At 35.2% G+C, this 23,513-nt stretch overlaps 1 protein-coding gene across 3 annotated transcripts in view; it reads left to right on the forward strand.

Annotated features, from left to right (window-relative positions):
* Window positions 1-23,513, forward strand: part of LOC143229946 (uncharacterized) — a 41,277-nt gene that overhangs the window by 845 nt on the left and 16,919 nt on the right. For 2 of the 3 annotated variants that reach the window (XM_076462830.1, XM_076462831.1), the window contains exon 2: window positions 11,302-11,485. In XM_076462830.1, coding sequence (XP_076318945.1) covers window positions 11,302-11,485 — 184 coding nt within the window. Of the gene's footprint in view, window positions 1-2,709; window positions 2,744-11,301; window positions 11,486-23,513 lie in introns of those variants that run through there. The other variant, XM_076462832.1, reaches the window with a different exon arrangement.

The raw sequence follows: 23,513 nt of genomic DNA on the forward strand, positions 1-23,513 counted from the left end.
TTTACTATCTTGTTAGAGTATGGTTTACTTCAGTTTATAGTTTCACTAGTAAAACATGTATTCAGATATCATATAAAACCCGGAAATGGTTTAAGTGGCTCCACATCTTATGAACCACGTAGTATAATTATCTCGACTGTGAAACTATAATGTAACTGTTTAGCCCAATATAATACTTTTATATTTATTTGTAAAACTTACAGTACAATTATGATAAATAACACATGTTAACATGTAATATCGTGTTTACTACACGGGTTCACAAATATATGTTTTCTGAGAAGTGTAATAGAAATGTTGTTAGAATTCATTATGTCTTAACCCACGTGCTAAGTTGTGCTTGGCCCACCGTTACTGTGGTATTGATTATTCGTAACATTAGGTAGAAGTCTCCTAGCATTGCAGAATTAAATAAAACTCTTTCAAATAATGAGTTTTTCTGAATGCTTTAATTTTCCAAGATATCTTTATAAGTGTCGAATTCAAGTAAACATTAAAAAGTTAGTTTTGAGCTAATGTAGGCCTTTAAATGAAAATACACTACTTGTATAAGGCGTAAGCCGCGTTTTTCCAAACGCCATTCATTGATTACCCAACGTTACAGACGTAGAACATAGTGTACGAGATGCACTCCCTTACAAACCAGAAGGTTGATCGATTGGCAGCAAAATAAAACTGTGTGGATCTGTAATCTCGCTCTACGGTTCGATAGTAATTGTTTTTGTTTTTTTTCCAACGATAAAAATCTATTTTCTTTTTAATTTGCCATATTATATTTTTAAAGAATGTACAGTTTAGAATTTATTAATTAAAATGGACGTTAAGTAAGGATAGTAAAGTCTAATTTTTGTAAAAAGAGTTCTAGCTCATAAAATATATCTATACAAATGTCATAAAAAAACGTAGAAAAATATTCGAATATTGTACTCCAGTTGATGGCGCCTTATATTCTAGATTACATCGTTAAAATTGGTGGCGCTTTATATTCTAGATTACATCGTTAAAATTGGTGGCGCCTTATATTCTAGATTATATCGTTAAAATTGGTGGCGCCTTATATTCTAGATTACATCGTTAAAATTGGTGGCGCCTTATATTCTAGATTACATCGTCAAAATTGGTGGCGCCTTATATTCTAGATTACATCGTTAAAATTGGTGGTGCCTTATATTCTAGATTACATAGTTAAAATTAGTGGCGCCTTATATTCTAGATTACATCGTTAAAATTGGTGGCGCTTTATGTTCTAGATTACATCGTTAAAATTGGTGGCGCCTTATATTCTAGATTACATCGTTAAAATTGGTGGCGCTTTATATTCTAGATTACATCGTTAAAATTGGTGGCGCTTTATATTCTAGATTACATCGTTAAAATTGGTGGCGCTTTATATTCTAGATTACATCGTTAAAATTGGTGGCGCTTTATATTCTAGATTACATCGTTAAAATTGGTGGCGCTTTATATTCTAGATTACATCGTTAAAATTGGTGGCGCTTTATATTCTAGATTACATCGTTAAAATTGGTGGCGCTTTATATTCTAGATTACATCGTTAAAATTGGTGGCGCTTTATATTCTAGATTACATCGTTAAAATTGGTGGCGCTTTATATTCTAGATTACATCGTTAAAATTGGTGGCGCCTTATATTCTAGATTACATCGTTAAAATTGGTGGCGCCTTATATTCTAGATTACATCGTTAAAAAATTAATATTTTTATGGAACTTTTTGAATGATTGCACGTTGGTTGAACTTTAAAAACCGGAGAAACTTGAAATTATTATTCCACTGTTCAAACTACTACGTTTGAAAATATTTCAGAAATCTTAAAAAAATATAAAGAAAACATATAATCCTCAAGAAATAAACCCTGATAATGTTTAATTCTTCGAAGTAGAAGAAAAATACTTATATGTTTTAGAAACCACGAATTCCGTCAGTTTTCTGTGATTATTGTAATTTAATCCGTTAAAGCTGCATTCAATATATACGTAGTTGATTGGTTGTTTTATTTTATTTCGGACAAAGCAACACCAGGACTGTCTGCACCAGCCGTTCCTAATTTAGGGGCAGTGCAAGACTAGAGGGAAGGCAAATAGTCATCATCACCCAGCGCTAATTCTTGAGCTACTCTTTTACCAACTAATATTGCAATTGACTGTAACATAATAACGCTCTCATGGTTGAAAGGACGAGTGTGGTTAATGCAATGGGGATTCGAACTCGCGACCCTCAGTATAAATGTAAAGTATCGCACTGGTTTTATACCATACTCTATGAACTTACTATTTATTATTGGTGTGTCTAATACCTTAAAGAGGTTTTCGTTGTTTTTTAACATGTACATTACTGAGATAATGTAGACAATAGTATTGTCTATTGAAGGTAACGCAACAAAGTTCATGAGAACATATTAATTTTCCTTAGATTTTTTCTTCCTATTTTTTTCTTTGATCCATGAGTAAGAAAACTTTTGGTGCTGAACACAAGAAATGTTTGAAACCTTTTACTTGTTTGGGGAAAGAATTTTAAACCAAGTGACTAGATAAACATGCTAATTAGATATTATTTTCCTTAGCAGTGTTTGGTGAGGTGGAGATCTACAGTTTCATGGGATAGTTGATCATATTTGGGCTTGATGAAAGTTTATCAGGATTATTCTTCAGTTGACACTGTAGTCTGTACAGGATTATTCTTCAGTTGACACTGTAGTCTGTAACATGTCCACAAATTCATTAGGTAAATTTTTATTTTCATTGCTTTGACTGTTTTAGTTGATTTTTGTTTTAAAAAGCAGAAAGCTACAAAATGCGCTTTCTGTGCTTTGTCCATATCTTCAGTGTTATAACTCTGATGACTTGCTATTGAGTTACTAGGGAGACATAACTGTCTGCAATGCCAAGCTCAGCACGACCAGGTGGTTAGGTTGCTCGACTCATAATCTGAGTGTCAAGAATTCGAATTCCCGTCACATCAAACATGTACGCCCTTTCAGCCTTAGGGCGTTATAATGTTTGGTCGATCTCACTATTCGTTGATTAAAGAATAGCCCAAGAGTGTGATGACTAGTTGCATTCTTTCTAGTCTTACACTGCTCTAAGGGCCCGGCATGGCCAAGCGTGTTAAGGCGTGCGACTCGTAATCTGAGGGTTGCAGGTTCGCATCCCCGTCGCGCTAAACATACTCGCCCTCCCAGCCGTGGGGGCGTTATAATGTTACGGTCAATCCCACTATTCGTTGGTAAAAGAGTAGCCCAAGAGTTGGCGGTGGGTGCTGGTGACTAGCTGCCTTCCTTCTAGTCTTACACTGCTAAATTAGAGACGGCTAGCGCAGATAGCCCTGCAGTAGATTTGTGCGAAATTCAGAAAACAAAACAAACATACACTGCTCATTTTGGGACAGCTAGCGTAAATAGCCCTCTTGTGGCTTTGTGCGAAATTAAAAAATAAACAAAACCTTCAACGCGTTTTAAAACTTTATTTTTTATTCAACTTTCTTTATTTCAGTGCACTGTCATTTTTCGCTATTTGTTTTGTTTAGTGTTTTTGTTAATAATTTGTCCATCTTTGTTGAACTTTACATTGAATATTGTTTATTTTACTCCATTCGACAGTCATCAACTTTTTTCTTGGATTTACTAGGTCCCTGAACTCGTCTCTGTTGCGGAAATGAGATTATGAATTTGGTTCATACCGAATCTTGAATAAAGTACGTAAACCTTAAATGTAAAACTTTTAACATCGGTAACTGGAATACATGTCAGTTACAGTATGAAAATATTTAGTTCTTATTAATAAAAATTCACGCGTATCATTTATTTAGAAAAGTCGTAACTTAATGCTGTTGTCATGTTCTTATCGAATGTGGGTTCGAACGTTACTGAAATTCATGATTTTTTTCGCAACAATATAATTTGTAAAATTGAAATATTCGGAGCACATTTAAAAGTAGTATGAAAAAAAAGCGGATGTTTTAAATAGGTGTATCTGATGGAATGTAACTTTATGGCTCATAAATAGCGTATTTTCAGTGAGTACTATCATATCTGGTATTCTGCCAGCAATGAAAGAATCACAGTGATTGGTCCTGGAAAGAAAAACGATATTCTTAGTTTCGGTGTGCTCCTTTTGTTTAATAATTGATAGGATAACAACCGCAGATAAAATAAAGCATGAAACTTAGGTAGGTTCCAAAGGGGTTTGTTTGTTTGTTCGTTTGCTTTTGAAATTTTGCACAAAGCTACACGAGGGCTGTCTACGCTACCCGTCCCTAATTTAGCAGCGTAACACTAGAGGAAAGGCAGCTAGTCATCACCACCCACCGCCAACTCTTGAGCTACTGTTTTGCCAAAGACTAGTGGGATTAATCGTAAAATTATAACGCCCTCACGGTTGAAACAGCGCACGTGTTTGATGTGAGGGGAATTTGAACCCGCGACTCTAAGAGAAAGAGTGGAGCGCCCTAACCACCTGGTCATGCCGAGCCATCCAAATGGGATGGAAAGGGGTTGAAATTATGCAGCAAAATTCTTTAAAGTTTATATGTGTATATATACTAGCATACAACGCGTCAGAAATAACAGTACAAATACAACCACACCCACTCCATAGTACACTCAGTGGCTACTTCATACGTACACCTGCTTGTTAACACGAATAGTCAAACAGCGAATCACGCGTTTGCAACACAATATATAAAACATGCAGACATTATCAAGAGGTTTAGTTGTTGTTCTACTAAACACTAGAATGGGGAAGATGCGTGATCTAAGCGAGTTTGACTGTGAAATGATTGTTAGTGTCAGACATGGTGAGTCCAGTATCTCAGAAACTGCAGACCTACTGAGATTTTCACGCATTACAATCTCTAGAGTTTACAAACAATGTTGATAAAGCAAAACAAAAAAACATTCAGTGAGCAGCAGTTCTGTGGGTGAAAACACCTTGTTATTAAGAGAGGTCAGAGGAGAATGGCCAGACTCGTTCAAGCTTATAGGAAGGCCATAGATATTCATATAACCACTCTTTACAACAGTGGTGTGCAGAAGGTCATTTCTGAACACACAATGTGTCCAACCTTGAAGCGGATGGACTACAGCAGCAGAAGACCACGTCGCGTTCCACTTCTATCAATTAAAAACAGACAGATGAGGTAAAACGTCATCTGATCTGACGAATCTTGATTTCTACTACGACATGCAGGCAATAATGCCAGAATTTGGCGTAAACAGCGCGAATCTATGGATCCGTCCTGTATTGCGCCAATGGTACAGGCTGCTGCTGGTGATTTAAGGGTGTAGGAAATGTTTTTATGGCACATTTAGGCCTCTTAATACCAACTGAGCATCATTTGAATGTCACAGCATACCTGAGCATTGTTGCTGACCATGTGCATCCCTTTATGGACACAGTCTACCTATTTTCCAATGGCTACTTCCATCAGGATAATGCGCCATGTCACATGGCACGTATCATCTCAAGCTGGTTCCATGAACATGACAGTAACTCCAGTGCACTCTAATGACCTACACATCCCCCAGATGTCAATCCAATAGAGCGCATTTGAGATGAGGTGGAACGGGAGGATTGCAGCATGAATGTGTGGTTGACAAATCTGCAGGAACTGTGTGATGCTGTTGAATCAGCTTGGATCAATATCCCATGCCGCGAAAAATTTAGGCTGTTATCTAGGCAAAAGGGGGTCGTACCCGGTACTACAGGGCGTTCGGAAAGTCACTGTGCAGTTTTGTAATCATATTGTAGTCAGTCTATTTCAAGCCAGCAACTGATAGCGGAGTTTGGAAACAAAATAAGAAGGATCCAGGCCTGTATTGATGCCAACGTGGGTCACTTTCAACATTGTTTATAATTGTCATTCATATTTACCTCCTGTATTATATATTGAAACATGTCTGTTAATAAATATATAAGTGCACAGTGACTTTTCGAACACCCTGTAGATAGGTGTACCCAGTAAAATTGTAACTAAGTGTACAAAAAAGCCAGTTCGTTTTGGTAACAATATATTTCAACAATGACTTTTATGTCATGTTACTTAGCAACAAAAGTATAACTTAATATTGCTTTTAGTCTATGTACTCAAAAATTAAATGCATAAACAAAACTAGAGAAATGTGTGTTGATCTCTGAATTTAGAGTCTCCGTTAATATATTTGGTGATATAACAGAAAGTAGCTTAATTCAGAGTCTAATTAGGTTTAAAATTGAATCAATATTTTTACTTTTATGATAATTTTTATGCGCTTAGCCCTAGAAAAGATGAACTCGTACTACATTTTTACTTTAGACTTATTATACCAACACTTACTGCACTCATGAGGTTTCATGCCATCCCTGTAACTAAAATCGTAATGAGCAGACAGTAATCGAATTACTCTATCTAGATAAATACATTTTGTTTTTGTGACTTCTCCTCTTTCGAGAAATGAAATGTGGCATGACAACACTGGCTTTTATATCTATTAGATACACATGTACTTACAAAATAATTACTTATTGTTCTCTCTATCCGTGCTATAGTGAAAATATTTTGTTTCTTGTCTTTTTAGTTTGTTTCAGATCTTTAGGCAAAACCTGAAATTTGTACTGATAAACCAGAGGGAAAGCAGTTAATCAATGTTCTGTCTTGGATTCTCAAATGATGGCAAGACTTTAATTTAAAATTCCATTGTGTTACTCCTTTTGTTTTATCAACAGGCTATCAGTGACATCATAAATTAATTCATTAAGCCTATAGGATGAATATTTCAGACTGGACAGTAAAAAGACATTCGTAAGAATGTAGAAAATATTTGGAAGAGACGACTCTTTTCTGTTTGAAAATCTAATCAGTCTTTCCGAATACCCATTGCAGACATTTCTACAGCTAATGATCAAACAAATGAAAAATTTTGTTTAATAACCATCATGTAAAGGTACGATGTCATGTTTGTAAGTCACGTAGAGATAAAGTCTGGACTTGACATATTTTTATTTAATCGAAATACTTTTTGTGGTCTTGGATATAATGAGTACCTTAGGAAATCTCAAGTTGTAAGTACTTTATATTCTGATAATCACGTAGATACAGAACAATCTTTGAGTGATGTGAATATTGGCATTGGATTTTTAACCACTACCCTTCCCAACACTGACAAACTATCCCAGTGCCACATATCGGTGAACTCTATTACTTCTTTTCCTACTCCACCAGCAAGTTACAAAATTGTTGAACGTAATATTGTTTAGACATAAAGCTAAGAACATTGTTGTCCTGGTTACAGTGACTATATTGGTTTGACTCAAATCGAGATCAGTGTACTATAGAACAAAGGCACTGACTTGACAACTAAAGTTCCTGATGAAAGTAGTGGATGACTGTTTGAACAAAGTTATGGTCAGTTTTGTATATCAGTAACACTGAATGCTTGGATTCTAAACCTATAGGAAAAATTGAAAGAACAAGTAATTATCACTTTAGTAATATTGTTAACATTTCCACAGGATAACTTTCGATGTGGTTGCGCAAGCTGTTGGACGTCGTTTCATTAGGATCTTTGGTTTCTTTCATTAAGTAACCACCAACAAAATCATCATTTTATTTTGTATATGTTCTATATCCATCTATTGAAATCCACGAGAGAGTTAAAAACGTCCTTTCTGGATCAACATAAGATTAATGTGGATCTCCATAGGATCTCTCTACCTAATGTGCACAAAGTACTGGATTTTTTATTTACATAGAGGAAATTTACCTAGTTTTGATTTAAAAATTAGAAATTATTTTAAATCAACGTTTCGCCTTTATGACTTCCTTAGGGTTAAAACACACAATTGTTTGATATTAGAATATTCATTCAATTATAACACTGCATGTAATGTTTTATTTTTCGAGTCGTGACGTGCGTTTACCAATGTATATATTATTATTATTGTTTTAATATTATAGTATAATTATAATACTAACTATACAGATACACTAACATATTACATATATTACTTTTATGTCGTCGATGTCTCCGTACCAACCGACAAATGAACATAACACAACAACCAGGTAAAACACTAACATAACTATTTGTTTACTCTATATTTTAACAAACAAAATATCTCAAAAACAATATTACACCGCAGGAAATATTGTAATGTATAACATTGACAACGTGATCTACTAAATTACTGTAGTATATGTGGAGACACATACAGAGAAGAAACCGGAAAATCTTTATACACGAGTATCTCACAACACATCACCATCCCATCAGAACATTTCCTATTGAGGTTTATATTTTATAAAACAAAACAGAACAAAAACAAGATTTTAAAGAGAGAAAATATATGAAAGCTATATCCATTAACTAAAAAAAACCCAAAAAAGAACAGACACAATGGGTTTTACATGTGACCAGACCACCATTCTGAAACCAACACAGTATACCAGTAGACTTGAAACAACTACTTTTAGTTTAACACTTGTGTACTCTGGAGTATCATATAGTCTGATAATTTATTTTTAACACAACTTATAAATTGTGTATCCTTTCAACTTAATATTGTTTTTTTTTTCATTCTATTTTACGTCCATTTGTTTTTTAGCTAATCATAAAACATGCTGTAGTTCTCTTTATTTTTATATCTCGTAAAATAGTTATATATGTAATATGTTAGCATAGCTGTATAATTAGTATTATATCTATACTATAATATTAACGCAACAGTGAATCAACTATAATAATTTATATATTAAACATGAATTATCGGCACTTGTATAATATTTAAAATTGTAATAAATAATTGAAAATAAGGTTTTCTGTTTACAAAATTTAAAATGGTTTCCACTTTAAAACAACACTGGAACAACCTTTGTTGTGATCTTCGTCATTTTCAGACGTTACTAAAAACATTCTTTATACTTTAGCCCTTGTCTCATTGCTTCACTATTAATTACATATTTCCTTCTTGAAATTTTTATTATTATAGTTTATCTTGTCATGTACCAACATGTTAACTTCCTGGTCCTTTTTCACTATTAAGTACTTCCTTTTATATTTTACGTTTCATTACACTGCACAACAATTTGTTTGAAAAGTTTTGCTTCCTGAAAAATTTTGCTGATTGTGAAGGTACCTGGTGAGTATGCACAAATGTAGTTTTGGTTTTGCTTCATCACGTAGAAACTCTGAGAAATAGACAGTTAACTGTTTACCGACAATAATTAAAAGTGTTGTGCTCCTGATTTTCGTTTGTATTCAATGTCCAGTGCATCACGTTGCAGTGTCCAACAGTAGTCAGCAAGCATTGACGGAATCCAGTTGCCCTGATATCGTTTTTCCATTGTAGCAATGTCCTGGTGAAACTGAAGATTTCGATGAAACGGTACGTGATGGGCAAATTTTGATGTGATTTTCGTGATCAGTAGCCAAAAATCTATAAGGAACACCCAACAGTGTTCAAGAAGCAAAAACTTTGTTGTGCAGTGTTAGGTTGTTGTTGTTTGGAATTTCGCACAAAGCTACTCGAGGGCTATCTGTGCTAGCCGTCCCTAATTTAGCAGTGTAAGACTAGAGGGAAGGCAGCTAGTCATCACCACCCACCGCCAACTCTTGGGCTACTCTTTTACCAACGAATAGTGGGATTGACCGTAACATTATAACGCCCCCACGGCTGGGAGGGCGAGCATGTTTGGCGCGACTCGGGCGCGAACCCGCGACCCTCAGATTACGAAGCGCACGCGTTAACGCGCTAGGCCATGCCAGGCCCTTGTGCAGTGTTATCTCTAATGTCTCTTTAACATATAATGCTATAATAACACTAGAATAAGCTAAAGTTAAAAGCTCGGCATGGCCAGGTGGGTTAAAGCGTTCGATTCATAAACGGGTTCCAATCCCCGTCGCACCCAATACGCTCGCTCTTTCAGGTGTGGCGGTGTTATAATGTGATAGTCAATCTCACTATTCGTTGGTAAAAGAGTAGCCCAATAGCTGGCAGTGGGTGGTGATGACTAGTTGCCTTCTCTCTAGTTTTACACTGCAAAATTAGGGATGGCTAGCGCAGATAGCCCCCATTTAGCTTTGCGAAAAATTAAAAAAAAAAAATATTGTATGTTAATTAGCTTTTACATGTTCGGCTGTAGCTGAGGTTTCTGTTTTATTATTTCTTGTATGATATTTATGTTTTTGTAATCTGTATTTTAAATTTCTTTTAATACTAATACATCACGTTTGGTATTCCCTGTCATGTCTTTTATATTACTTATTGGTTTGAAGATAGGATAAAAATTCTGATGCTTTTTAAATAATTTACTGTGTGCCGTAACGTGTTAAACACAGTTTTCGAAGAGTGTGTTTCGATAAATTATACACATAGGTATTGATATATATTAGTATGATGAAAACCGAGTTTAATTGCAACTTTTCATACATTGTATATCATGTACTATTTAAACTATGAACTTTGAAGACAAAATGGGACCCAGTAATTAGCGTGCTGGATCATGGACTTGTGGAACTATCGTTTGCGTCTCATTACTACTGAAAAGGCTTGCGCTTTGCACTTTAGGGCCGTGGATTTGTAACAGATATGGCAATCCAGTTCCACAGTTTTGTCAGACAAAAGTCGGTGGTTGGCTGTTCACTAGTTGCGTAGGGTTGGCTAGCTTTCGGGTTACTTTGCGCGAATATTCAATACAAGAAAATATTTTAAGATTCATATTCACATACTTCACACTACGGCATTCTGATGGACAATCAAATCTTGCCCTTCCAAATTTCCAACCAACTTTTGTAAGCAAGGAAATATATCACAATTCATAAATCACAAACTTAGATTAGGCCTACATTTATGAAAGCACATCTTCATTCATGTTACATGTGATAATAGAAATGGAAGAGCGTTTAAAACGTTTGTAATTGTGGGTAACGTCTGGATGTAATTTAATATTTTTTGTGATGTACAGTTTAAAGTGTGTTCACATGTTTAATTTGTGAACCTGAAATTGTTTCCTCTACGTTTTGTTGAAAATATTCAGTTAAGCCTAAATGTTGAAATTGATTTTATAGTTAGGCCATTGTAATTTTCGAAGGGCCATGAAAATGTTAGATTTTTTTATCATTTAGGCCTAATTGTTAAAATAGTTGTTATAGTGAAGTCAGAGTAGTTTTCGAAACACCTTGGAGTTTGGAGTTTGGAGTTTTTTATTAATTAGGCCTAATTGTTAAAATAGTTTTTATAGTAAAGTCATAGCAGTTTTCGAAGAACTCTGAAAACCTTAAAACTTGTGCTTATTATACTGCTATACAGAAGAACAGCGACAAGCAGTCTGCAGCAACGAAGAAATCAGCCTAAGATGCCAAAGCGAAACTTTTCTTGCCATCCATGAAGCTATATTTACCACAGAATTTCTACCAGAAACCGTCTCATGTGTGCAAAAAGACTTGAATCAAAGTTCGTGCACCGAAGATCTACGGTTATCAGTTAACGATAAGTAAGTATAGCAAGTTATAGATTAAGTTTTTAAATTAGACGTTTCTAGTGATGTTTGACGAGAGGGTGGTTTAACACATGTTGAGAACACGGCTTAACATATGTGGTGTTCTCCAAATTTTGAGTAGTGTAAAACACGACTTAAGCTGGAATAAATAGATTGTTAAGTCAGCTATTTGTATATTTAGTTAGATTTTCAATAAACTTATCATCAAGGATATAACCAAAAATCTATAAAGAGTGTACTTTTGAAAGGTTTGTTTTGTTTGTTTGTTTGTTTTTTATTTCGCGCAAAGCTACACGAGGGCTATCTGCGCCAGCCGTCCCTAACTTAGCAGTGTAAGACTAGAGGGAAGGCAGCTAGTCATCACCACACACCGCCAACTCTTTTACCAACGAATAGTGGGATTGACCGTAACTTTATAACGCCCCCATGGCTGAAAGGGCGAGCATGTTTGGTGCGATGGGGATTCGAACCCGTGACCCTCAGATTACGAGTCGAATGCCTTAACCCACCTGTCCATGCCGGGCCTCTTTTGAAAGGAAACGAAAATGAGTGGTGAAGCCATACTTAAGGGTTCGGAGCATGCCTGTCGGATTTTAAAAAAATTTAATTGAAACTGGTAAATTTTGATGTTAGGTATCTGAGGCTTTTCTACACCTTTTAGATATGTTTTATACAAATATTGCATGGGCACAACATAGGAGGTTTCACACCTCCCCTGCCCATGCACATGTTAATTCAATGGATTATTCAAAGAATGAATCTGTTAGTTAACCAGTATAGGATTTAGTCAGTTTGTGTGAATTACTATCAGTTAGTTATAGATTCTTTTACACCAAACGTAATATTGAAAATATAGTCTGCGATGTAGAGGCTTTATTCGCATATCAAAGTTAATCTAGGTTGCTAAATGGTAAGCTGGAAAGAATTAAAAACACCAAAAATATTTTATACACACACCACATAAAATACATTTCATACTTATCACGTAGTGGATCCTCTAACCACTGAATAGAACATCCCATACTTATCACGTAGTGGATCCTCTAACCACTGAATAGAACATCCCATACTTATCACGTAGTGGATCCTCTAACCACTGAATAGAACATCCTATACTTATCACGTAGTGGATCCTCTAACCACTGAATAGAACATCCCATACTTATCACGTAGTGGATCCTCTAACCACTGAATAGAACATCCCATACTTATCACGTAGTGGATCCTCTAATCACTGAATAGAACATCCCATACTTATCACGTAGTGGATCCTCTAACCACTGAATAGAACATTATCTCAGAGCTATCTGGTGAAACCTGATATGCATTGTTTTCTAAAAGCAGTGATGTCATTTACCATTTTCTTTACCACGAATATTTGAACCTACATCTTGGCTAATTTTATTAGGTCATTTACTATTTTCTTTACCATGAATGTTTGAACCTACATCTTGGCTAATTTTATTAGGTCATTTAGTATTTTCTTTACCATGAATGTTTGAACCTACATCTTGGCTAATTTTATTAGGTCATTTAGTATTTTCTTTACCATGAATGTTTGAACCTACATCTTGGCTAATTTTATTAGGTCATTTACTATTTTCTTTACCATGAATGTTTGAACCTAAGTTAATCTAGGTTGCTAAATGGTAAGCTGGAAAGAATTAAAAACACCAAAAATATTTTATACACACACCACATAAAATACATCCCATACTTATCACGTAGTGGATCCTCTAACCACTGAATAGAACATCCCATATTTATCACGTAGCGGATCCTCTAACCACTGAATAGAACATTATCTCAGAGCTATCTGGTGAAACCTGATATTCATTGTTTTCTAAAAGCAGTGATGTCATTTACCATTTTCTTTACCACGAATATTTGAACCTACATCTTGGCTAATTTTATTAGGTCATTTACTATTTTCTTTACCATGAATGTTTGAACCTACATCTTGGCTAATTTTATTAGGTCATTTAGTATTTTCTTTACCATGAATGTTTGAACCTACATCTTGGCTAATTTTATTAGGTCATTTACTATTTTCTTTACCATGAATGTTTGAACCTACATCTTGGCTAATTTTATTAGGTCAGTTACCATTTTCTTTACCATGAATGTTTGAACCTACATCTTGGCTAATTTTATTAGGTCATTTAGTATTTTCTTTACCATGAATGTTTGAACCTACATCTTGGCTAATTTTATTAGGTCATTTACTATTTTCTTTACCATGAATGTTTGAACCTACATCTTGGCTAATTTTATTAGGTCATTTACCATTTTCTTTACCATGAATGTTTGAACCTACATCTTGGCTAATTTTATTAGGCTGAGTCATCTTAAGTGGTTTTTCCTCAACCACTGCAGTGTGAAAAATGCGTGTGTTGCAACTCTGACACAAATGTTAATGCCCTAAGTAGTGTGGCCACATTTTCAAACATTCCAGCCCTTGTCCCTAATTTCAAAATAGTTATCAAAATTTGAAATAATTTTACTTTTATTTAATTTGTTTAGAAGTTACTAAACTATTTCATAATGTTTCCAAATATGTTAATATTGATAATGTTTTTAAATAATTTTAACTACTTTTGTTTGGTGATAAACACAAAACAAATTAGCGATAATTGTCAATTTTACATCCAAGAAATCTTTAATTATTCAGTTTATCCAATTCATCTTAAAATAGTATACTTCTTGCGTATATTTATTTAAGGATCCATAATTGTGAGGTATACTACTTTCGGGTATCAGAATTACTTTAAAACTATTTAGATTTAAAAAAAAATGGAAGTAGAAGCTAGATGTTTTCATTATAAAATTCAGCATATAATTGTGTTGTGTCTTTTGACAATATGCACTACCTTAACTCTTTCAACATGCAGACCGAAACTTTCGAGATTTTTGCATCAGGAAAGTAGGTGTTACAACAATGACCAAACTAAGTAGGTATATTACACTTCTGATTCGATGTGACTGAGAGATTTATAAATTTATCCTAAAACCGGAATGTTTTGTCTCTCGAGAAAATTTTCCGACAAATCACCGAAAAATGGAACTGTTTTGGCAAATAGGTTACTCTTAGCCCTAACCCACTGTCTGCCCAAATATTGCCCACCAGTGTACTCAATTGGAATTGCTTTTATTTTATAATACTTGCCACCAGAAACATCCTACAAATGTCGTGGCAAGCCTTCTCCTAAGCTGGATGATCCATCCACCGTAGCTCCAATCAATAACTCAGACGCCACTCCTCCTCCCTTAAATTCGGTTTTCGTGGAAATGGTCATCGACTCGCAATCTGGGGGTCTCGTTCGAATCCCAGTTCAACCTAAAATGCTCACCCTTTCACCTGTGAGGGCGTTATAATGTGAAGGTCAGTTCTACTATTTGTTGTTAAAAGAGCAGTCCAAAAGTTGATGGTAGGTGATGATGACTAGCTGCTTTTCCTCTAGGTTATCACTACTTAATTGGAGATCGCGAGCTCTTATAGCTCTCGTGTAGATTTAAAACAAATCAAACCTTCCTCCTACTGAAGAAGATATTCTTCGGTTTCTTATCTGTGCTCTTCAAAATATTTAACTCTTTCAGAAGCAGTTTGATCGTGACAGTATAAATTATACTACCAAGGCAATCGTTAAGTTATGTATGCAAGTCTCCTGTTACTTGAATACTCAGTTTAATTTTTCTTCACTATGAGATCTCGAAAGTATTTAGGAGGGGACTGTTGCCAGGCGCACCACTAGAGGACGTGAAACTGTGTCGACCTCAGGCAGTGGGGGAGACAATGATATCAGAGGACGCCATGACGAAATGTGACAAAAGTTGTGATGATTTTAGCATAGACGTATCAATGTGTCTCAGCATGTAATTAATGACTAGAATTAATTATGTTCTAGAACTAATACAATCATTTTATGTATAAATTATTTCTGTAATTTATTAGTTATATACTTTTTTTTTAGATTTTCTGATTTTATATGTAGATCACTGAATGTTCTGAACAGGACATTTATTTAAATATTACGCGCTTTCGCTAGTTTGTTTTTAGCTACCGTTATTCATATAACTATATTATTAACATAATATATAATTTCACGTTTCTATGGTAAAAAGATGTTACTATTGCTAAAGAAAATGTTACTTTAGGCAAACAATGTTCTGTTGAACACCTGCCGTTTCACCATTACAATTTAAGGAGACAACTATTATAACACACATATTATCTGTTATTTGAATGACCAGGTTATTATTACCAATAATTTACTTTTCTCATCCTACAAAGGGCACTTATTTAACCGTTCATGTATGATTTAATTATAAAATTAAATACAATAAATAAACGATTTACTGCTCAACTTTACTATCGTTTAAAATAGTGACACTTACGATTCACTTGAAGTATCACCCAACTAAAATTTCATCTTCAGTAAACCATGAGACTGTCTGATATCAAGACAGCTGTTTGTAAGGAAATATTAGGTTGTCCAGAAATAAATGTCGGAAATAAATTCTCACGATGACATTTAGAAGCTGAATATTGAGTAACTTATCGTCGGATGGCTGGTTTAATCTAACGTTTGTCGCTTACGAGGTATCTTAATTTTATGCTGTTTCAGTTCTACTGAGAGTACGTTTTGCAACCCCCAAAGCAGCATGGACAAGAAGGACTTTCGTCTGATTTTCCTCTACGACTTCAAACTTGGACGAAAAGCTACCAAAACTACAGTGATATCAACCAGGCATTCGGCCATGGCTCTATTACTGAACTTACATTTCAACGTTGGTTTCAAAAGCTTCGACATGGAGATCAAAGTCTTGAAGACCACGGAAGTTAAGGAAGGAACCCATCCTCAGATTAAATTAAGCAGTTGAGACGGACCCTCACACAACAGTACGTGAACTTGCAAAAAACAAACAAAAGAAACTAGACTCAAGCAAATCAAGCATTGCCAACCATCTGAGTGCAATTTGAAAGACGAAAAAGTTGGATAAGTGGGTTTTATCCACTTATGAACTGACTGAAGATCAACAAAATCGACGTTATGAGACCTGTCAAGGATGACGTTCAAAGAATTGAAAGAACTGGGAATCGAGGTTCTGCCTCATCCACCTTATTCCCCAGACCATTCCCTCTACAGATTTTAATTTTTTTCAAGCACTTTAACAACTTCAGAAGAAGCTTTCAGGGAGTTCATTGACCATAGAAACTCTAATTTCTACAGCAGGGGCATAAACAGCATCGTTACACGTTGATAAAAGTGTGTTGAAGCAAATGGTAATTACTTTCATTAAAGCATGTTTTATAACACTGGTTTATACTTTTCCAAACTTCATTATGTATTTAAAAACGGCTGGTATGGGTAGAGAAAGCACCAGCAGAGGAGGTTCACAAAGAATTGACGATGGCTTAAGAAGGTCGAAACGTTGTTCGCTCCATACCAGCCGTTTTTAAACATATCATTTTCTCTACAAGTGGGTTTTCTCGTTATCACGGATGATTTCCTAAACTTCACAGTTCCAAAACGACATTTATTTCTGGACAACCTAATACAAAGATCATCACATGGTCACACATACAAAACAGCTGTCATCACTGTAGTCACATGTCACTGATGACAAGTTTGTGTTCGCCTAAACCAAGTGACACTTTTGTTTCTACAACCAGAAGCCATATTCTATTTCCATATCTTTCGAAACTTCATTTACACGTATTATTTTTCCAAATACACAAATTATAGTAATCGTAAAAGTAACTTTAATTACAAACCAAGTGATTCAAAGATTTTCGTTACAACAAGTTATACAATTCAGTGTTCTTATATAAAACTAACGTTTCATCAGAACCCAATATGCTACCATGATTACGTAATAAAGCTTCAGATAGTTTAAAACGTAAATAATAATTAGAATAATAACTCTTTGTGTAGGACTTGTTTCTTATTAACTGCATATAGTCTATATATTTGCCTGATCTGTTTCAGCACTATCTGACTCACAGTTCGCGAAAAGAAAGGGTAATAAATATGGCAAAAAAGTTATAAAACCAAAGTTAAACAGGACATTTTTGATACATTATCACTATTTATATAATTACTTTATACCTAATATTAAAAATAAACAGTTCAAACTCTTCATAATCATATATTTTCTGCATAAATTTAATATTTACCATATTAGGTTCTTTGTATGACAATAAATTTAAAAAGCCAGTAAACATAGTTTTTCAATATGTATAATTATACAAAAATCGACATTTTACTAGAAATTTAAGTTACTATAGATTTTTTGTACAATTTCCTATTCAGTTAGACACCATAAAGTGTCAACACTCATACTAAAGCATCTGAGTGTTTATAATACGTGATTAACTTTCATACAAGTATTGTACTTTATGTTCATGTTATTATTATTTAAGTTTGAGTTTATGTTTTTCATTTGTTTAACAATATGCGAAAAGACAAGTGAATTAACACGAGACATCGTCAGTGGCGGCGCCACTGGACATCGTACTAAAGGCGTGTCACAACACAAATTATTGAATTGAATGATTCGGTACAGAACACTTGTCTAAGGTTTCAGTTAGTAAGCTCAGAGAAACTAGTTTATCGACCGTTTCAAAGCAGATATTCCACATATAGATTTTGAAACTGTTTCTGGAACACGACTTATATTTTCACTTAAAAATTAAACAAACCAGTATTCTGTGAATTTCTTATATAAAAAAACACAACCACATCCCATTGTACTTGCTAACTTCCAGCAACACATTTCAAACAATATAGAACTGTTCACCTGTGTCTCAGTAAAATAACCTACAAGATTGGCTGTACTATAGTAAGGCTAACGTTCCACACGTAAATTAATATAATCATAGAAGACACCTTAAAAACTGAATTTTTAGTGCTTCTTTGTTACTGTTACAGCTACAATGTGAATGATAATTTCCAGTTGAACTAGTTAGAATTCATTATTTTCTAGGCACAGCATGGCCAGGTGTTTAAGGCTCTCGACTCTTAACCCAAGGGTCGCGGGTTAGAACCCCCGTCACACCACACATGCTCGCTCTTTCAGCCGTGGGGTCGTTATAATGTTTCAATCAAAATCACTATTCGTTGGTAAAAGAGTAGCCCTAGAGTTGGCGGTGGGTGGTAATGACTAGCTGCCTTCTCTCTAGTCTTACACTGCTAAATTAGGGACGGCTAGCACAGATAGCCCTCGTATAGCTTTGCTTCAACCATTTGTCATGGTGGGCCAATTCGGTGACTTTTGCGTTCGAGAGACATCATCTGACTAAACTCTTTTTTGAGGTTATGTAAATAATATCGTGTATCGCACATCTATAACAAACATCACGGAGCAGAAAACCAGAATACGGATACCATCGTTACTGTAACTGTGGCACTTTGTATCAAACGTTGATTGAAATCGAATATTGGTTAGGCGTGCAGAGAGTCACTAATGATGTATACATAGAAGGCTAGTCACATGTTAATAAAAACTTTTTTGAGTTTGACTACAAGATTTTGAAAACTGTATGTTTTATTTTCTTAACTAGTGAATTATTAATTTTATAATATAAAAGATGATGTTGAACCTCTTCGTGCTCTAATTTTTAATCTCAGAAATATATCTTTACGAAATTTTGTTTTTAGCAAATATTAAAAGAATTTTAAAATAATCTGAATTTTTAAATTAAGTATTTTTGCTCAAAGTTTGCATGTGGAAAAATGGAAGGTCTGACTCAAACTGGTCCGCATCCTGGTCGTACCAAACATGTTCGCCCTTTCAGCCGTGGGGGCGTTATAATGTGACGATCAATCCCACCATTCGTTGGTAAAAGAGTAGCCCTAGAGTTGGCAGTGGGTGGTGATGACTAGCTGCCTTCCCTCTAGTCTTACGCTGCTAAATTAGGGACGGCTAGCGCAGATAACCCTCGACTAGCTTTGCGCGAAGTTCAAAACAAACAAACAAACTGACTCAAACTCTGACTAGTGATTTTTATATTAAGATTAAAAACACTTTTCCATGTTCAATACTTTCTAAATGAATATTAAAAGTGTTTTTTCCATGTTCAATGCTTTCTAAATGAATATTAAAAGTGTTTTTTCCATGTTCAATACTTTCTAAATGAATATTAAAGGTTTTTTTCCATGTTCAATACTTTCTAAATGAATATTAAAAGTGTTTTTTCCATGTTCAATGCTTTCTAAATGAATATTAAAAGTGTTTTTCCATGTTCAATACTTTCTAAATGAATATTAAAAGTGTTTTTCCATGTTCAATACTTTCTAAATGAATATTAAAAGTGTTTTTCCATGTTCAATACTTTCTAAATGAATATTAAAAGTGTTTTTTCCAGTCAAACTACCCCCCAGTGGCACAGTGGTATGTCTGCGGACTTACACACTAAAAACCGGGTTTCAATACCCGTGGTGAGCAGAGCACAGATAGCCCACTGTGTAGCTTTGTGCTTAATTCTAAATAAACAAACCAGTAAAACTTTATATTCTTACCTTGTTATTTTCTTTTCTCTAACATTAAGCAGACTCTATAAATTTGACTAATCTGGTGTTCCCTCTGAAATATTCGAAATAAATCTAAATTACTTTTTTCTAGAATTAATATAGATTGTGACATTCAAATTACTTATCTTAAGCCTTGCAACGTTTCACAACGTTGCCTGAAATATTTCCTGTTGAAGTTAATAAATTAAAACTTGTATAACATTAACACTTGAATTATAAACTACATTATGATCGGAATGGCTTAAAACGTTGCCTTATAAATATTTCCTGTTGAAATTAAAACTTATATAACATTAACACTTGAATTATAAGCTACGTTTTGATCACAATGGTTCACGACGTTGCCTGAAATATTTTCTACTGAAAGTAATGAATTAAAATCTATGTAATATTAACATTTCAATTATCAACTACCTTTCGATGCTATGTTTATTTGCATGCATTTATAATAAAGTAATTACAAGTTTTGAATGTAACTTTAAAAAAATCGAGATCTGCGCTCGTGTACCTAACCCTAAGGAGAAGGTTACGCGCCTACATCAAACAGAGACCGATTTGATGCGCAGAAGGTTGACAGTATTACACTGATCATTAAAATAAAAATTGAACACTCAACATCACTACTACCAGAAATCATTCATTTACTAGTACTATCACAAAAAACTCTGCACACAAATAAACAGCAAATGTAAGTCAAGGACGACACATAATCTAATAACATTATTTGGACACTGTCCTGTGAAGGAAAGTAGCAAACAGAAATCGTTTGTCATTCATACCAACTTACCTAAAACCAAACTTAGAACATTTAACAAGGAGGTCTACTTAGAACCTGACCCTCCTTGGTCGACAAAAGACCTAAGTCCCGATGGGTGATTAAGTGAGTGTAGTAAGAAGTGTACAGATCTATTCTTTAGGCTATACAAATATAACAGTACTGACCGTTCTTTGTCCGTGTAAGCACTTCGCAGGGTGTAGATGGTTCTTTACCAGAATTGGTTTGAAGGTTCATTAAGTCTATATGGGGATACATACAAATTTTCAGTTTTATGTTTTGTGGTTTTACATGGGCGTTTTTCACATTTTGTACTATTACTTTACCCTCTGTTGATGTATCTCCACCAAGTTTGATACGAAAGTCTGTTGGGTCCATTTTATGTTTTACAGTTTTTATGTGCGTTTTTTAGAAGTACAGAAAAGAGAAACTACTTTTCATGTTCTAAGATAACCTTTCATTGATCACGAATTCACATAATTTCTGCTCAGGGGACGGGTACCCCAGCTCTTAATATGAGTGTAGCACCTGAGAGTAAATACATCAAAAAAGGAGGAGGGTTCTAAACAGTACCTGTCTCTTTTATATGCAAAAACGGCTCGTTTGGGCTGAGAAAACACTTTACATAGAAGAGCGAACAACGTTTCGACCTTCTTCGGTCATCGTCAGGTTCACAAAGAAAGAGGTAACTGACCGGAAGCTGACCACACAGTTACACAACCCCTTTCAAACATGTGGTCAGCTTCCGGTCAGTTACCTCTTTCTTTATGAACCTGACGATGACCGAAGAAGGTCGAAACGTTGTTCGCTCTTCTATGTAAAGTGTTTTCTCAGCCCAAACGAGCCGTTTTTGCATATAAATTTCTCAACAAGTGGGTTTCTCGTCATCACTGAGTACCTGTCTCTCTTATGTCACACATAACCGAATACCGACAAGATTGTGTTACAAATATTGCTTCTTGGTGGCCTCGTTGGACAGACGTGTTTACATTTCTTCACGTGATTAATCCCAAATGATTATTAAGCGGCAATAGCGGTGTGTTTTGAGCAGAAATTCGTAAAGGAAAAGCGATAGAATAAGGAGAGAGTGCCGTTAAACTACCGGTCAACAACAAAAGAGCGCGTGAGCACGCGAAGGTTTATTGAAAAGCACGATCAAGATGGCTATCTGCGGTGACGTGCACGAAAGAGCCTATCAAAAGAAGAGTGTTAACTACTGATTCACTTAAACATGCCGTGATTGAAGGACGTTTCGCTCTAGGTAAAACAAGACCCTAATCACGGTAAGCCTAATAGTGGCCAAACTAATAAAACTATCTGGTCTAAGTGTAACCTCACAAAACCACGAGATTTAAAGGCACAATGGAAACAACACAAACAGCAACAAAACAGAACTATAACAAAGTGAGAGTGTCTCAAAAACCCAGAAACAACACAAACAGCGACAAAACAGAACTATAACAAAGTGAGAGTGTCTCACAAACCCAGAAACAACACAAACAGCGACGAAACAGAACTATAACTATAACAGAACTATAACAAAGTGAGAGTGTCTCACAAACCCAGAAACAACACAAACAGCGACAAAACAGAACTATAACAAAGTGAGAGTGTCTCACAAACCCAGAAACAACACAAACAGCGACAAAACAGAACTATAACAAAGTGAGAGTGTCTCACAAACCCAGAAACAACACAAACAGCGACAAAACAGAACTATAACAAAGTGAGAGTGTCTCACAAACCCAGAAACAACACAATCAGCGACAAAACAGAACTATAACAAAGTGAGAGTGTCTCACAAACCCAGAAACAACACAAACAGCGACAAAACAGAACTATAACAAAGTGAGAGTGTCTCACAAACCCAGAAACAACACAAACAGCGACAAAACAGAACTATAACAAAGTGAGAGTGTCTCACAAACCCAGAAACAACACAAACAGCGACAAAACAGAACTATAACAAAGTGAGAGTGTCTCACAAACCCAGAAACAACACAAACAGCGACAAAACAGAACTATAACAAAGTGAGAGTGTCTCACAAACCCAGAAACAACACAATCAGCGACAAAACAGAACTATAACAAAGTGAGAGTGTCTCACAAACCTAGAAACAACACAAACAGCGACAAAACAGAACTATAACAAAGTGAGAGTGTCTCACAAACCCAGAAACAACACAAACAGCGACAAAACAGAACTATAACAAAGTGAGAGTGTCTCACAAACCCAGAAACAACACAAACAGCGACAAAATAGAACTATAACAAAGTGAGAGTGTCTCACAAGCCCAGAAACAACACAAACAGCGACAAAACAGAACTATAACAAAGTGAGAGTGTCTCACAAACCCAGAAACAACACAAACAGCGACAAAACAGAACTATAATAAAGTGAGAGTGTCTCACAAACCCAGAAACAACACAAACAGCGACAAAACAGAACTATAACAAAGTGAGAGTGTCTCACAAACCCAGAAACAACACAAACAGCGACAAAACAGAACTATAACAAAGTGAGAGTGTCTCACAAACCCAGAAACAACACAAACAGCGACAAAACAGAACTATAACAAAGTGAGAGTGTCTCACAAACCCAGAAACAACACAAACAGCAACAAAACAGAACTGTAACAAAGTGAGAGTGTCTCACAAACCCAGAAACAACACAAACAGCAACAAAACAGAACTATAACAAAGTGAGAGTGTC

This window comes from Tachypleus tridentatus, chromosome 10 (genome assembly GCF_004210375.1).
Source record: "Tachypleus tridentatus isolate NWPU-2018 chromosome 10, ASM421037v1, whole genome shotgun sequence".
In the NCBI taxonomy this organism is placed as follows: domain Eukaryota; kingdom Metazoa; phylum Arthropoda; class Merostomata; order Xiphosura; family Limulidae; genus Tachypleus; species Tachypleus tridentatus.